The sequence below is a fragment of the Dermacentor variabilis genome, chromosome 5 (assembly GCF_050947875.1).
Source record: "Dermacentor variabilis isolate Ectoservices chromosome 5, ASM5094787v1, whole genome shotgun sequence".
Taxonomy (NCBI): domain Eukaryota; kingdom Metazoa; phylum Arthropoda; class Arachnida; order Ixodida; family Ixodidae; genus Dermacentor; species Dermacentor variabilis.
Genome location: NC_134572.1, coordinates 83,860,393 through 83,878,538, shown reverse-complemented (window position 1 = coordinate 83,878,538; position 18,146 = coordinate 83,860,393). Strand labels below are relative to the sequence as shown.

Here is an 18,146-nt window from a genome sequence, read left to right as displayed (position 1 = left end):
ATAGTTTCCGCATTTTCAATCTGTCCTGTCCTGGCCTTCTCATTCGTTTCTTTTTTTTTTCCTTTCAGAATACGGTGGGCGGTGGAAAATGGTGCACTACTTTGCGAAGAAGTTTTTCAGTCCCATTATAGTCTCTCCCTACATCTTCCACTTGACTGGTAAATTAACTGTGTACGCCATCAACGACAATCTGACACCCGTCGATGCGGCAGAGCTCTCAATTACGCAGTACAAGTGGACTTCGTTCAGGCCAGTTGCTACAACTACAATTAACGTGACGCTGGCAAGTTGCACTGGATTTTTTTTTATCGTGCGCTATTTTTTTAACGCCCCGAATACGGGTTAGCCCGGGCGTGTGCCGGGGGTACTCGAAAACGCATTCGTAAACAGCAGGGCTTATGGCTATGCCGTGTCACGCTGTCATGAACTACGACGATGTAACAATGTTCTTGCGTCATGTGATTCTTCTTTTTGAAAAATATGAGGCACAAGAATGACTTCGTGATAATCATTTCATAGCCGATCTATTTATGCCTGGAGACAAAAGGAAGATGCTTTGTCACTCACGAACTGCGCTAACGTAGCAGCACTTTTGTAACTCTCTCTTTTGCTGTGTAGAAGCTTCGAAATCTTAATGGGTCGGTGTGCTGCCGTACATTCTCGCTTGCCCTAAGCATGCGCTGCACCAAGTCTTACCAACACTGCTGCTACTTTAATTTACAACCGTTTCTCGTCTTGCTTTTCATAACGAGAGCACCGGTGAGAAAACTCGGGCTGGTTGGCCTGTGGTTGGCTGGTAGTTGGCAAAACTGGTGAAACTGAAAAGTGTAAGGAAGTAAAGCTGTCTTATCGTTGCACACGTTGTAGATATTGGTTGCTATGCATGCAAAGCGCAACGCTCTTTCAAGCGCAGAGGACGAACCTACCAAAGGAGTTTCTGAAGGACATGTCATCGGCAGCTTCGGAAAGCCAATGTTTAATCACCTTGCCGTAGCTCGAGAGAGAGAGAGGAACTTTAATGAGGAAAAGGTAGAGAGATCGGCCACAGTGACGTTCCTATAGCCTGCTACTCCACGCTGAGGATTTGTGGGAACGACAGGGAAATGGCAAGAAAATGAAATAGCTTGTTATGACGAAGGTAGTGATGAAAGCTGTTGCACAGTCTACTGTTTCTGTGAAACACGTGCGTAAGCACTGCGCGACATATCCACCTTGGCGGAGAGGAGTTAAGCTACTGGAGCATATCCAGGAGACCGTCTGTGACCGGCGCGCTTTCCGCAGCTGTTGTCGCCACAGGCGTGTTTCAGTGAGGCAACAGCTCCTTAAGGGCATGAATTATTTGGTGCAGCATCGCCTGGGTGACCAAGTCCGATGGTGTCGTCTCAAAGTGCTCTTCTCGTTCTCGCTAATATTCGGCAGCCCACGATGGTAAACGTGACCGTGCATTCAGGTCGAGGCTTGCACTGTTGACTTTATGCATCGCCTCCTAAAATTCACCCGACGTGGTTTTAGCCAACTCCTGCTGGACCGGCGTGATGCATAGGAGCCAGGGGGGTCCGGTTATGATATTGAGTTTTCTTAAGACGCGAACATTTCCTCCTCTTGCAAACTGCGCCGCATCCTTGTACGCCAAACTTTTCATGCTTATGTAATGTAGCATTGTAATGTCCTTTTTTATCTTTGGACAATCGTTAGAGTTTGCCTCATATGTGCCTGGGCAGTTCCAGCATTTTAACGCGAGAGCGTTAAGGAGCTGGTGTCGCAGAAAAGCTGGTGTCGTCGGCGTCGGCGGCGTTGTCCGTGAGCGAGAAATCCCGGGAGGCACTTCATAAATAAAAAACAACTTGCAAGATGGGCTGGGTGGGAATCGAACCAGGATCTCCGGAGTGGGAGATGGAGACGCTACCACTCAACCACGAGTTCGCTGCTTCAAAGCGGTACAAAAGCGATTTTAGTGAATGCGGTGTCGCCTTAGAAACGTGCCGTAGAAGGAAAGGAAAAAGTGGAGAAGGAAGGCAGGGAGGTTAACCAGTGTAGCCTAACCGGTTTGCTACCCTACACATGGGAGCGGGATGGAGGGGATGAAAGATGGTAGGAGAGAGAGAGTTATACTGCGGTGTATATCGCTAATTATGAGCCTGTAACTTACAGAAGTCGCAGTTGCACGAGTAGTAAATTACGTTTCCGCTACATTTCTTCTCCGCTCTGCGCACACGCAGAGCCATCTTGCGGCAAACACAGAAGACCCCCTCCTCGCATTGTGCGGCGCTGCCCCGACACGTGGCGCACCACTCGCCCGCTTCTCCCCTTCGGGCCGCGCGGGGACCGGTGAGAGGATGCCCCACTACCCTTGCGTTTAATAAGTTTTCTCGCTCTCTCCCGATTCAACTTCCAGCGTGCGTCACTCGAACTCTCGTTGTTTAGGCGACGCGGCTCCTCCTTCCGCTCACAGCACGATTCCTAGGTGGAGCCAGCGTCCGATGCGGGACGCCTCTGACGTGATCGCTGCGCCGTAGCGCGTCTGGTGGGAAAGCGTCCCCTGCGATGTGTGCCGAGCTGCTTCCGAGGAGTCATGCGTCTGCGTGGTGCGCCCAAGCGAAATAGAGGACGATGCCATCGAGGCCCATGATCGCGTCGGCCTTCATGGCGCGTCGCGGTCCGGCTGTCCGTGCCGATCACGACGTTTGGCTGGCGTAGATCGTTTCTTCCTCAGAGACACCGAGTTCTTTGGTTCGTTCCGCTTGCTCAGGCGCACGTTTCGTTGCCGCGCCGAACGCTGCGTTGCTCGGCGCTCACCGCGTGATTGGTGGGTGCAAAGTCCGACGCGGGGCGCCTCGTAAGTGATCGCTGTGCCGGAGCGCATTGTCTTACACACCTTGGCGGGTCGACGGGAACGCTGTCGCGTTCCACTCTTCAAGGCGAAGCTTAAGCGTCCTCCAATTTTTTGTTGCCTCAAATGCACATAATGATTGGTAATGTTGCCTGCAAAGCGGAGGCACACCGCCTGGCCAATGCAGGCAGCGCTTACATTGCGCCACTTTGAACAATTGCGACACTGCAGTGGTCGGGGCACGTAATGATGCAACGAATGCCTCACATAACCCACCCTGACGTTTGCAGCCGGGGTGTTTCCATAAAAAAGCACCTTAACGCCTGTCGAGCGGCCCAAGCGGTGGAAGTCAATGATTGTGTTTGGTGAAGATAGCAGCTCTTGGGTGGGGGGGGGGACAACTTTTTGTCGCTAATATAAAGGACCACGTCACAGATGACTCCTGCCTTTGTCCAATTATCATACACTATAACCAAGTGGACTTCTACATACGCAAGTATGCGCACAGTGTTCAGTTTTTTTATGGTGGCTTGCACCGTTACCTCAATTGTATCTATATTCTTCCTGATATTGAACCGCATTTCACGTATGCTTTCAAGAGCCACTTCTTTAAGCCAGGCATTGCGGATCTGCCTGTGCATAGGATTCAAATTCTTCGAGGCGTCGAGAGACACGTAACCAGTCATGCAAGTCAGAGCAAATAATATGGCGGAGAGGTGGTTACTCAAGTACTTAGTCAACCTGAGGGTGTTTTCGCTTCAAGCTTTTGCCTTCAACGACGGTGACGTCGCTCTCAGAGTCCATAGCCTCACTGCGGAAAAACGTGAGGACCGAGATACTTTAAGGACGACATGCCGAGTCTAACATTACAGCACAGGAGCCGGAGTGCAAAGAGACGAGCTCAGTGGCAGAGGTCTCGTGTCCTCGCTCATCACCTCGGATTTCTTTCTGTGCGAAAAGCGTAATTAGGCCACCGCTACGACAAAACTATCGGAGAAAGGCTAGAAGCAACGTTCATTCACTTCACTTCTAATGTGATTCAGAAATTGAGTTCTTTACAGGCGCATGCTATAAGGCGACAAAAAGAAAGGCTATTTCTACTTCTATTGTTGTTGACATTTGTCATGCGTCTTTCGTGTTGGTAAAACAGTTGAAATTAAGGAAGCATCAAATCTGATGCACATGTAGCGCGCGCAATACCTTGCCGGTCAGAACGCATCTTGCATTACTACATCCCCGAAAAAAAAAAACCGTCAATGAGTTTTATCTTCAATGACGCAGTCCTACAAGATCTAACGCATTGTCTCCGCAGAGGGTTACGAATTGTTTCCACGAAGCCTCTGTACGTTTGCAACAACCATTGTAGTCTACGCGGAGTTGTACGTGTAGAATGACAAGGCAGCAGACAACGGGGTTTAATGTTTAAAGAAAGCGCGGCTACGTGCTGTAGCGCGGAAATCAGTTTACACGGGAACTTATTGCGTTGTTACTACAGCACACCATTTCGCGAGCTCCCCCGTAGACACAGCTAGGGCCCGTTCACTGGAAATATGTGATAAGTTATGCCCCTTTACTCTTTTAAGTGTTCTTTTTTTTTCCTCAGGCTGAAGCCGCGTCGACTGACGTGTACTCGAACAAAATGCGAGATCTGTGGAAGCAAGATGTCTGCGACCAGACTACCTGCTTTCTTTGGTTCACGCTCACCGACCCTCTCAGCCGATCTAGGCTGGCACCCGACACATTCCTGCTTCTGGAAGAGCCGAAGAACCTTAGGCTGCCGCAATCTTCGATAAACGTATGAGCTTCGTGTTTACTGATACCTTTTCTTTTTACTGTTTTATGAGTATGTGAGCACAGCTTCAGTAGTGTGCGGTCACGTCATCACCAGTTCATGCGCAACTACGATGCGCCAGATATTATTGCCTGAACTGTTTGGTTTGGAGAACGCTGGAGCCGCGTAAAATTAATCATATTCGGAGGCATCCGCGTTGCTTTCTAGAATCATTGTTGGTGATAACAACGCCTTGCGCCCGCGACGGGTCTTCTGAAACGCCTTGTGTGCGAAAAAGACAACTTTCGTTCATCATCGTAAATATTTTTGTTTGCCACTTTTCCTTGCATTTACTGGTCTAATCTTATGGCCCTATAAGCTGGTGTGCTATTAATAGTTAAAGATAATTAGCATGTATGTTTGCATTTTATGATGACAATAACTGAAGATTGAAATCATGCGAGGCGTACTGATGGAAGTGTCAGTATAATACTTCAAGTCATTTTGTCATCCCCATGAGCCGATTGTGCCTCTAACTTTATTACAAGCAAAAGAGACGTTCAAATGAAAATGGAGACTTGACGTGATAAGCAGTAATCGAACCCTTATTCGAGCAATGTTTATAACTAGTACAGTAAGCTTCCTCCAGCACTGTTGCAGTACCTTCTGAGTGCAGCCTCGTTCAATAGCAGTTGTAGTCTTATCTCTCTCCCTCCCTCTATCTTTCTCTCTTCCGCCCCTTTTTTCTTTTCTTCTTTTTTGCAAACAAAACTGCGACCGGTATGTCTGATGCCACCATGCCATGATCACATTCGTGAACTACATCTTGCTGAGAACTGTTTGGTCTTCTAAAATTTACCCTAAATAGTTTATGTTGACTGAAAGGAACTTTCTTTATCGTGGTTAATCTATATAAAATTCCCTACGGTGTAAGAAACTGGGGCGAAATTCCTAATGCTTTTTGGTCATAAGTGCATGCTCTTTGCCATTTCTGGCCGCCTTGAATATTATGTCCAGCTTCCGCATCTGCTGATATTTTCACTTACGAACAATTCTTCGGTAAAAGCTTTTTGTGAATACAGGCGCTGCTTGCAAAAATAAATTTCGGGAAAACAAGATTCGATTTGCACTGTGATGGCATTTTAATTTAATTTCTCTCTTTCCAGCGCCGGTCAGGTTCATTTAACAGGTTTACTAACTTCTACACATGCTCGCTTTCTGATTTCGTATATGTAGCGTGATTTTGCTGGCCACGTGTTCGCCGAATATTTTTCTGGCAGCCTGCAAGGCCGAAATAAAGTTCACCACCTGCCTTCCCACGACAACATTTAAACCTTAAAACTGCAACTTTCAATTCGAATAACTTTCTTTGGCTCTCTCTCCCGTTCTCGTGTGGTTCGGTGCTGCTAGTTCTTTCATTGCCGATACAAAAGCGCCGGTGCAATGAGGACATACTCTTGCGAAACCGGGCTACGAGGTGCGTTCACGCTGAACAACTATATCATGGCTCTTTGAGATGTCCATGCTGTCGTTGCGGGAGCTCTCAAACGCCTGATGGTTTGCATGGTGTGGTGGAGTGCTCGTGAAGGACAGCCCTCCTTTTCTCCCGCTGCCATATCTCCCCTCTGGTGGCTGCAAAAGAGAACTCCTGTGGTGGAAAGGGAGGGCGCTAGTCGCCTTCCACGACGGCGCTCGCGCAGCGGCAGATGACACACACATAACGAATTGGCTTATATGCATAGCCACCTATACTACCGCTACATACCGGCTGTTAACGGCCCTATTCTCTACGGCATTGCGCAATGAAACAACATACGCTACCTAAATGTCCTCACTGCAACAAATTTACGCCTTCAAGCGCACCATTCCTTACATGAAGCAAATAGCTTTCTAGAAGCGTTCAGTAATGCGCTTACATTAACAACCATCCTTGATGGTTTCTGTGCAATTTTTCAGGTGACGAACGTCAGCGGGCCTACGTCATCTTCATCGATGCCAGGTTTCAAGGTCTTCGATGTTCAACTGCAAGCGGACAACGTCGCCTTGTTTGTGTGGCTAAATGCCCACAATGTTAGCGGCCACTTCTCCGACAACGGATTCCTGCTGAAGGACCCGAAGACTACCGTGCAATTTTACACACGCCAGAACGTTACCACAACTGAGCTTGAGCAGAACCTTACAGTCAACTCGCTTACGGACTACTCCAACGTCTAACGCCAGCCTAAGCGTTTAAAATACGGGAGCGCATTTACTTACCTTGCCACTGCAGTGAACGATGCACTTAAGTGTTCAGTCGTGTACAGAAGTTATTACTCATGGGCACTCAAGTGCAGTTCAAGTTGTTGGTAGGGCTAATTACTCGGTCGTGTCGTTAACGTGGACCTCGGGAACATGCATATTTGTGCTTAGGAACGCTAAGTGCTACTTCAACAAAAGTTTTATCAAGCGCAGCGACTTAGGTTGATAACACGGGCGTATTAAAAAGGTCTTTCAACTACATGTCTTCCACATTCGAAACTCCTTCATGTGGCCAGGGTTATTCTCTAGCGGTTGCGGGATGCCGAAAATAGCGGTTAAACTGATTTAGTTTTCTTACAAGTATACACTATAGTACACACGGCTTACAGCACTGTCTATTCACCCATGCGTGTTGGTATGTGTGAAGTCGCGCCATATTGTTTAAAAAAAATTATTGACGTGCTGAATGCCCTGCGAAATCTTAACATCTGTTATGATGTAGTTCACTGATGCAAAATGGCAGCAACTAGAATTGTAGCATGTAACAGAACTGAGTACGTTTACGAATAGTAAACGTACTCAGTTCTGTTATGGCCAAGGATTGGCAGAACCCGCCGTGGTTGCTTAGTGGCTATGGTGTTGGCTGCTAAGCACGAGGTCGCGGGATCGAATCCCGAGAACGGCGGCTGAATCTTGAGGGGGGCGAAATGCGAAAACACCCGTGTACTTAGATTTAGGTGCACGCTAAAGAACTCCAGGTGGTCCAAATTTCCGGAGTCCCCCACTACGGCATGCCTCTTAATCAGAAAGTTGTTTTGGCACGTAAAACCCCCGTAATTTAATTAAATTTTTTAAGTATTGACAGCGTAGGATTAAAGTTGTCGCTAAGAAGAATAAAGCTTTCCCGTCGAGGGATTATTGATAATTGATTAAAGTTTTTCTCTAACGATTTCAGCAAGCCTGAAATCCTGGTTAGACTGTTTTATCTACATGGTAGTCTAAAATGTTTCGCACAAGTACTGTCTACTGCGCAAGGCTTACAACGCTATTTAACCATGCTTTCTGGTAAATGAAAACGAAGAAGCCAGTTGCTTCACATTTTTTTGAACGGGAACTTGTTATGGCATTCATAATTTTCTGCGCTAATGTAAAAAAGAGCATCTCAAGTTGTATCAAGTGGCAAGGCTGAATACGTTTACGGGTAATGGGCCAACTGTGGCGTCAAATAGTTGAAGTGGTCGTGAAAAAGAAAAACAACATTCCCCATAGGATGATTATTCTTAACCATAGTACGGTAGCTAGCTGGGCGAATTGGTACATGTGCATTATTATTACTTAAAGCGCGCACTAATAAGAAGGACGAAAAAGAGAGAGGAAACACAAGCGCTGTGTTTCGTCTCTATTAATAATGCGCGCTGTAACTAATAATAATGCAAAACTCAACCAAGGCTTACTGAAACGAAATCTACCCGCGATACCCACAAATGGCCGAGCGCCACGTAGCTTCGAGCTAATGCCTGTGAACATTATATCGCCTTAGCCATGAATTGAACACACGCCGCTATAGCGCAGTGTCCGTATGGTGATTTGCTGCTGAGAAAAGGGTGGTGGTGACTTGGTTGACGATGGCACCAATTTGATGCCGACCAATGAACGCAACATACTAAACGCGAGTATGTGTTGCATTCCCGATGGCATCTCAATGGCGAGCAATATACGAAAAGCAACCATATGCACGACGTTTAGTGTACGTCAAAGCACCACGTGTGGCAAAAATTCAAACTCTAGCCTTAATAGCCCAAGTCTATTTCTTGGACGTCGCAAACAAAATAAAAAAAAATGCCTTGTGTCAACATCCATTACAAACCACGTTATTAGCTTATAAACAGTCGATAGAAAATGTATACGATTTCTTGCACGTTCTATAAGACTGTAAGGGCCAAATAACACCTAAACGATGCCGATGGTGAATGAAAATGCAATATACGCTATCTAAGCAGAGTAGCTGTCGCAGAAGATAAGTTTAAAACGAATATTTTTTTTTCCGAATCATCTTGTTCCAAAGGGAACCCGCTAACATATGTATGACTTAGCTGTTCTTAATTGTATGCGGCTTTTTATCTTAGACGTTGCTGACAGTGGCTGCTGCTACTCCTGCTGTCTGGATAGCACGCATAACGAATCACGTTACATATAACCACCTAGATTGTACCTGTACCTTGAGTGCAACCACCGGTACACCTAGAGTGTACCGGTGGTCGAATTTGTTCTCTACGAAATTTCGCAGTGCAACAACAAACGGTGCCTAAATATTCCCGCTGGAACAAATATATTGTGACGGAGGCGAGATGTAGGCGAAGAATATATTTACAAAATATTTACAAAGAAAGCTAGGGCAAGAGAAGACGTCTGACCCGGCCCATGTGCAAGCGTCCTCGTCGCCGTCTTCACCACTCTGCCAGACCTCGCGTTCATCTGTGTGTTGATCGCACCGTAACAGTATGCTTTCAAGCGCTTAGCTTACGCAATAAAGCAAAGATTTCTACGCCTTCTTCTAAGGGGTTTGGCACGTCTGCTCGGTAAGTTTTTCTCAGAGAGAAGTGTACCGATCCTAGAGATTGTTGAATAATGATATGGTGTAACGTAAACTGCGCACATCCCGGAGACAGCGTAATGGGGACCGCGTGTGGGTCACGTGGGTTGCCCGGTGGGGGCCTCTGCGTCTTGGCCTCTTGCCGTCTTGCTCAGCAGGCACGTTACCGCTACGCTGCAAAACAGTGTGCAGAAGAGCAACAGTTTTATAGCATTTCATTAGACGCTTCGTGAAAGTTTCGCTTCATATATATTCCAACGCTGTGCGTTGGTTTCGCATGATTTCATTGTCAAGTGCAGTGTCAAAGTGCTTCGTAAATAATACAAAAGTGGAACACAAGCAGCTCTCGGGCTGTGTAGCCATCAAGAAGGCCGTAAAGGGTATGGTCACACCGTTCTAGAATGTTGACTTAACCTGAGTCACAGTCGACAAGCACGTTTAGCGGCTTATCGAGGTCGCCTGTTCTTTCAAGGAACTCAAATTAACAAAAAAAGAACAATATTATTTTTCGCAAACCAAATATAATTTCATTTACCAACAATGTTGACACCCTGGTCGGTTGAAACGAAGTTCCTCATTCGAGCTTAACACAGTGCACTACGAAAATGTGCTTGAAATATAAGACCACGCTCGTAAAGCTTGCATGTCTTCCGCGGTTCTTGCTACGGAGTAGTGGATGGAAACACCACGGCCATCCTTATTGCAGGCTAAGATGAATGCTTTGTTTAACGGATCGCGTGGGAGCAGTTTTACGCGTAGGCTTAGAGGGCGTATACAATAGATTGCTCAGAGGCCATTTGACGACATTTAAGACGAGACAGTCCTAATGAGAATCCGTGTTTTCCTTCTTGTTTCTGCATTTTTCCACCTTTAGTGTTTTGTCAGAAGAGTCCTTTAAGCAGCAGTACGGCAGTAAAGGTGACAGCAGTGTTCACGGCTGAGATGATTGCGCTGTTGCTCTTAATGATTGCTTATAGCAGCCAGGGGCTCCAACCATAGTGCCTTATTTTATTTCTATGCAATAAAGTTTTTACTCTCACTCTCCCACGCAGGCACGCACGTGCAAACACTCACGCGCACACACACACACACGTACGCATGCACACAGAAACGTTCAGTTACTAGTATCGTCTTTCAATTGTAAGCAGAGGTGCACGAGGCATTTCGAATCTTTTCGGTCAGTTCCTGAGGCATTTGGCGGCGTTCTGTTTATGTACCGTAATTAAGCCTTGCTTCCGCTTGACCTACTTCAGATGTTTTAAAATACGCTTGTTGTCTAGGTGTAAGCGCTTCACACCTAAATGGGAAGGGTTGGATACACTTGGTAGAAAATGAAAGTGCGCGCCCCTCTGCTTCAAAGCACCTTCAGAAGGTAACAAATTGCCAGGCATAAACATATCACGCAAATATTGTGGCCCAACCTTTAGCTTGTGTTCTTACATCGTTTTTAGCTATAGAGAAGCCTAATGTATTGTTAATAACGAGATTATTTCGAAGACCTATTGTAAGCCATGAACGACAGAAAGCTGAGCTAGTTGGTAAGGATTCATTATGCAAAAACGAGGTGAGGCGTGCAGACAGGACGCAAGAGTAGAGAAGTGGACAACACGAACGCCGACTACTGCTCATGACTCACTGACTCACTGTTCCATGACTCAAGCCATGACTCACTCTTCTGGGCCTTTTGGCGATGCTGTTTAATGCAAGCTACCTACTCATTCGTCACATGGGCGTAATTTATTTCAAAACGTCGTGCTTGAAAAACAAGCAATTGGCTGCAGATGTATACTTCATTTCAGTAGTTCCGTGCAGCACTGTGGAAGTTACAAGCTTCTTCAACCTATCAAAAGGGCGAGCACATCTTAAAGGTGCCCTTCCGCGCTCTGTCGTGTGCTGACGGCGAGTGCTGCAGCGCAGGCGGCGGCAGCATCTACTAAAAGTGCAACTGCGCAGCGCGATAAGCGATTGTGATGGCAGCGGTAGAAATTCGTTCCGTATTCCCTCTGACACACCAAAAAAAAAAAAAAAGCGTGCGCCTTCAAAATATTTCGAAATACAGAGGAGTAGTAGGGTTTCAGAGACGATGGAAGCGGAGGGTTCAGAAGGAGCACTTGATCAGCGTGTCGCACGGGATGGTGGCGCCATTTCTTGATCCCTCTTGCAACATCCACTTGTACACGGTGCGCTCGCCGGCATTCGTAAGTGCAGCCGTTTTCCTTATTAGAATTCGTGCACGTTTACCGCACACCTTCCTCACTGCTCCAAGCATGTTCAATGCCAAGTTATTCGTTGGGGTGAAGGGTGAAGCACTACCGAAGAAGGAGTCCTCTGTCGTGTAGTTGCTGTGCCGAATACAAGTATGAATTTAGGAACATACAAATCAATGAATTATTTATGCTTTTCAATGCAAATTAATCTGTGTACGGCAGCGTTGCAATAATGTTTTTTTTTTCTGTTGCTGTTGTTGTTCCCGCGTTTTCATTCGAACAAGTGGAGATCTCTATATTTAGTATCATAGAGCCTCAGTAAATAATCTTGTAAAGAGCGAAGCTAAATCGCACAATAAACCACCCTGCCACTTGCAGAGGAGCTTCAAAGCAAGTACCTGCCGACAGGACCACTTGTCGAAGCCATTTAGTCGTCCAGCGGGTTCCTAACTGCGGCACTACATCTCGCTGCGGAACAATCTGCTCTCGCGGTTCGCATAGCCTTGGCTCCGCTGCACGGAACTACTGTAACAGAATATAGGAAGCCGTTTACGGTGTACCTGTTTTGTCACATACTTTCGAAAACCCGCCTAAAGCGTTCTCAATCTACAAATACTAGAAGCAAGCGTCTGGCGCAAAAATTATTCACGTTACCATTGTCATCTACTACCACACGATTTTAGGCCTATCCCCCGTAGTGGGTTGGGCTATTTCCCTTGATACCAACCAACGTGCCTTGCGATCTCAATGAGAGTATGACAGATCTGTTGTTGCATATTGTCTCCCTATATTCCTGCGTATCTCTTGTAAAGGCATTTGCTGAGTTTTCCCTGGAAGGCCAGTGGAAGGCATACAACCGGAACAAATGTAAGCCTTATTTTATTTGTGCGGAATTCCACGTTTGTGGGTCAGTACAAGATAGCAAGGAAATGTCTCCATCGTTCTTAATTTAAGTTTTCACCTTCATTTGGGGGAATATCTCCTGATGATCCACGATATATACTTACGACAGTAGACTCTTTCGTACCACGGTACTGTGCTGGTCCACTTTTAGCAACCCTTCCAGAGAACAATTGACCGGATTAGATAAAGAACGTGAGCCTTTATTGAACCATATGGTTCGTGTATTCTCCCTACCCTGCCAGATTTAGCACAGTCGGAAGCATTCGATGAGACTTAGAAGCAAATAGTTATTTTGAGACAGGTCCCTGGCACCGGCATAAACGTTAAATAACAATACACGAGGCCAAGGACAGTTACGGAGAAATGTTCTTGACCTCTCCCTGACCTTCCCCCAGGTGCCAAGTTCTAGAAAAAGCCTGCGTTTGTACAGACTTCTCGTGATAATAAACACACTTGTCTTTTATTTTGATAAAAGAACGTACCCATTCTTCTCGACTGCAGTCTACAAGACACAAACGGCGCAAGTTGGGGGAAAGAGTTCACAATACGATATTATTTCGCTTCAGTGGTACATAAAAAATAAATAAATAATGCTCTGCTACCCCAATAAATTGCATCACCGCTCTTTCATAGGCAACCGTCAACAAGTCAAGTTTCTTGCTTTGAGCTGTGGGCTTTTCAAATTGATCTGTTAATATCGCGCTTCGTCAAAAACCGCCTCTTATCGGTGCTATGACCAGCTTCTCCTAAACAAAAGGCTGTGGCTAAAACCATAGCGTTTCATACAATTATTTCAAGGAACTGCGGCGCTCGTGTCTACGGGAGCTGCAAGCAGCGCAGTTGAGCCAGCATGGAAATGAGGGGTAGTACATGAATTTGCGTAAACTTAGTCCTTCTGGTTTTAAATGGCTTGGTGACTTTGGAAGGTGATCATATCAAAGAAAGTGCTGCATGATGAATAATAAGGGAAACATCATTAAACTTGTGCAACGGCAGTATTGGAACACATGACCTCTAGCACAGATGCGTGACCTCGAAACCATCACGCCACAGGTGCATGAAGAAGCGGAACCGTTGCAATTAGCAGCGATTATGCATGCTTGCAGAGTCTTATTATCTTCTGCGTTAGAAAAGTATAAATGGCTTTGAAATAGAGGCCAATTCAGGCCCAGATAAAGCGTAGTAAACGAAGCCACGGGAACGTCTCAAGCCTCAAGCTCGAAGATCAGACAAATCCGTGTACTACCCATCATTTCCATACTGGCTGAACGAGCGCATCACCAGAGTGCCCTGTAGTAATTGTAGCAAGCTCTATGGCTAAAGTTACGTCAGGCGAATCCTTATAACTGTCTTTATGGGTACGTTAGCTGGATCCGCAAGTTTTTTTCATTCAAGTATTCCCGAAGTATCTCGCTGGTTTCGGCGTGGTTCGTGCTAAGAGGTGTCCGGCAGAAGCACGCTGAACAAACAAATTAAATACAAGCTTCCCTCATGTCAACGTTCATTCTTTGTGTGCTGTGGTGGAGCGCGCCTAAGTGCGGCTCAGCCGGCGCTGATCGGCGTGTTCATTACTGCTGCAACAACAACTGATTGTCCTTCCACGCGTCGATGCGCCATATTACAGGGAAAAAATGCATTCTATTCGGTGCCTCGTGGTGTGTAACGTGTGCTTCTCGCCAATAGAAAGACCGTTGGTGCAATTAAGCTCCGCAAGATCAATTTCAGTGGAAATACGTCCTTGTTGCACTGCATTTTCTTTATTTTTTAAATTTTTTTGCCATGCCTAGACACACCCGTTAAGGAGCATTGAGCATAGAGCTCGCACAGCCGCCATATTGAAGAAAATTAGCTGAAGGGATTGTATGAAGACTCAAATCCTAACACAACGCTAATAAGGAGACGGGCAACAACCTTCCGATAACTCTAACAGACACCGGTGACATATTTTATTCCGCTGCACTAACTTGTGAGGACGTACGCAACACTCGTTATTTTGCTGGTCATCACTAAACACTGCTCAGGTACTCCGCTAATGCAACTTCGGTTACTGCCCTGTGCTATCGAGTGACTTCAAAATGCATTTAAGGCAATCAGAGAACGAGAAACGACGCCTCGTTAAAGATTTATTTCCATCGAGTAGGTTAGCACCCAGTGCGTTTCGCATAATGATGCATCGCCAAGTAGGAGGTACTCTGAATGCCACCTATTCTGAATGTTGTTTTTAGCTGGGCGAGTGACTAAACAAATCATTTGTCAGTACAAGTGTATTGTCTCTGTAACCCCCCTCCCCTTTTTTTTCTTTCTTCTTTGTTTAGCGATTGAAATTCGCGCCATTGTTCCTGGTGGCATTTACACGGATCTGATGAGGAGTGGCATAATTAGCGAACCGTACTATGGTTTCAACGACGTGAACTACGAGTGGGTCGCCTTGGAAGACTGGACGTTTTACAGATCGTTTATAGGTATGGCTGCCGTACGCACATCTTGCACAACGTGCCCCATTCCGTTGGTCGACAAAATATACGATTGAGCGGAAATATTCTGTACAATGCCCTCGCAAACAGCTCCCAGAGACCTCCTGCAACACGAAGAGGTAACCCTCGTTGCTCACGGTATTGATACGGCATGCGGAATTGTGCTTAACGGCGTTCAAGTGCTCAACGCAAGCAACATGTTCGTTAGGTACGAGGCAGAAGTAAAGTCCTTACTGAAGGTAAGCTGTGTGAAGAAAGTCTGATTGCATCAGTGCGCATTGGTTACCTCTCTTCGTAGAGACCCTTTTGTCCACATTGTGACAGCAGACTGTTTTCGGAACCCCAGAGAACTTCCGGTTGCACGTCTTTGTCACCCAAGTTCACAAAGAAAGAAAAAGTATTTTATCTTGTACTTCAATGTAAATAAATGTTCTTGCTCTACTCAAACATGAACAAATATAATTTATCCAGCAAGTTCTAACTGTGCAGTAAAGCTGGGGCCAGTGGATGGGTCCTATATATTTCCAGGTTATTGCAATTTGTATTCTCTTCATTAGTCGCTACATTTATCGGGCTCTTCCAGAAGGCGATACCCGAAGTTCTTTGGGACCTTTGCGTGCGAACTTTAAAGGGGTCTTAGGGCACAGCCACAGGCCGCTGACAAAATTTTATGCGAAAACGGCTTCTGTATGTTTTGAAAGAGAAAGGTTAACCCATGCGTTCAGTGTGTAAAAACGTTTTCACTTACTGAGCGTGCCGCATAATGTAATTACGATATTGACTAACGTACACGGGCATACGTCAGAACCAGTACAGGAATGTTACTTAATTATATAAATTGGGATTTTTAACGTCCGCGTGAATGCAATCGCATCCTAAGTCTCCTGGAGGCAGTTCAGCTTTCAAGGCTAACAATGGACAAGAACTACAGTCGTATTTATTTGTAGAGGAGATTCAAATGAGCAAGGAAAGAAAATTCACCAACAATTATGATACTCCCTAATGCGAAATTTTAGCGCAGTTCTATACGTGCTTTCATTTCACGATATTCTGAAGCAAAGAATTTGAGACACACGTAGCAGAGTCGGCATTCGTCGAAAATCTTATCTGCGGGTCAAGCGCAATGGTTTTTATACCTGACTCGTCGAAGGTTCCAGCGTAACCGCGGGTGCCGCTTAGCTTCCAGAAAGTACTGGGCAATTCGCGTAGCGCATAGGATCAGGTTACAGAACAATCGCAAACAATTATAATCCAAACAAGCGCGAACGAGACCAAACTAAGCATACGATATAGTACGAAACGAGTGGTCTGGCTGAGACCAGATACGAGAACGCATCGAGCGGTCGGGCAGGTCAGCATGACACCATTTTCCTGAGCTCACATCTCTGTCGCTCGCGGCTCGCGTCTTTCAACTCGCGCACTGCGTTTGCTCTTTTATCGTTCGCTGTGCTCGTTCGCCCGGTTACGCCGCCGCCGTCACCGCCGACGCCGACTCTCACCGCAGAAATGGGCGCCTAATAGCTGCGCTTTAAATGAGATGCAGTATTTATTTTTGCAATATTACTCGTAAAACTCGGTGTTCTTGTTTTATCATAGCAGCGATATCATTTTATTTTGAGATTGTAAAAAAAAATGGTGAAGACTTGAGCTAGCGGCTGCAGTTTGCAAGAGGGAAATGTATTGTGGTCCATAACTTGACTTGACAAAGCAGTCTATTCGCCAGAACTGCTTATCATGGGCTAACCGCTATTGCTATTAGAGAAAATAAAATTAAATTCCTTCATTCTGCGTGCCGGAACCACGATCTCATGATGATACCCGCCCTAGTGGGAAACTCCAGGCTAACTTTGACCACCTGTGGTTCTGCAACAAGCGACAAAATTTAAGCACGCGACTGTTTTGCATGTCGCCCACATCGAAATGCGGCCGCCGAGGCCGCCATAGAACCTGAGACTTCGAGCTCAGCAGCTCAACGCCATAGCCGCTAAGATACTTCGGCGGGTTATAAGAGATAGAAGGAGAAAAGAAAAGGCCGTATAGTGCTAGCAGTCAGAAGTGGTTCCGCACTTTAGTAAGACCTTCTTGTTGCCTTGCTGAAATACGTGCTGTTATGATCTTTTGGCAGCAGCAGCTCCCAAATGCTAAAGGACCGATTCACACGAGTGGCGGCCAAACATCGATTAGCATAGACCTTGCGGCGATCGAACATCATGCATCTTCTTGGCCTCCTAGTCCTAGACGCAGTAGGAATAATACAGAAGTGTTGCTCAAAAAGTGGTTGCTTATTTGTTTTGCCTTCCTTCGCAGCATTGATGGTTCAGGTAATCGGCGATATTCAACTTTAAAGGCGAAGCTGGGCCGAAAGCTGGCGCTCAGCTATGATAAACGCGAGCACGCGTGTATTGCTTACCATAAGCAGCTTACTCTAAGAAGCTATACTTGCTCAACTTAGTCCACAGGGAAAAAAAAGTAATAAAATAATAATTTTCCTTATCTTCTTCTGGTGCTGTGAATAACGGAACGGTGAAGCTCTTCGAAAGCAAAATGCAATAAATGTGTCGGTCGGTGTTATGCAAAAAAGCTGTGAGATACCGCAACACTTACGTGGTGCCTTACGCTTACAGAGGAGGAACACCATTTCGGTGCGTTGCGAGTCGCCTGTAAAATATGCGAAACGGATGCACGAGGCGCAACGTGCAGCTCACCCGGTGTATCCGCTTTGCCCACCGGCGGTGCAGAAAGGACATTGTCACGTCAACTTGATCCGCAAGATGCCATGCTCCTTCAGCTGGGACTGGGCGCCTTCCTTTCCTTCTACTGGCGTTTGGTAACCAAGGCGCCGATCAGCGCTTGCTCTTACGCCTGATGCGGACGTGGTGTGCAAAGAGGAGTGGGCTACACTTACCGGTAGAGAAAGCGAGCAAGGCGTTTTGCTTGGATGAGCATGAGCTACAATAGAATTATCTTAGCCTGTGGTAGTGCTTGTCGTGTCAGTGTGCTTGTTTTTCTATTCGGTTTCACATGAACATGTCGAGAAATTTTCGGACATTTTTGTCGCAGCTTACCAGTTCAAATGCATTCACTACTGCAGGGAAAACATGGTCATAATAGTTTATCGGGTGAGATGGCA

General features: G+C 46.2%; 1 protein-coding gene across 6 annotated transcripts in view; it reads left to right on the top strand.

Moving 5' to 3' along the window:
* The window catches only part of LOC142582905 (beta-mannosidase-like), a 301,465-nt gene extending 294,367 nt beyond the window's left edge, over window positions 1-7,098 (top strand). For all 6 annotated transcript variants that reach the window (XM_075693024.1, XM_075693025.1, XM_075693021.1 and 3 more), the window contains 3 exons: window positions 69-283; window positions 4,434-4,625; window positions 6,558-7,098. In XM_075693024.1, coding sequence (XP_075549139.1) covers window positions 69-283; window positions 4,434-4,625; window positions 6,558-6,815 — 665 coding nt within the window. In that variant the 3' untranslated portion in view covers window positions 6,816-7,098. The remainder of the gene's footprint in view (window positions 1-68; window positions 284-4,433; window positions 4,626-6,557) is intronic.
* The last annotated feature ends 11,048 nt before the right edge of the window (window positions 7,099-18,146 follow it).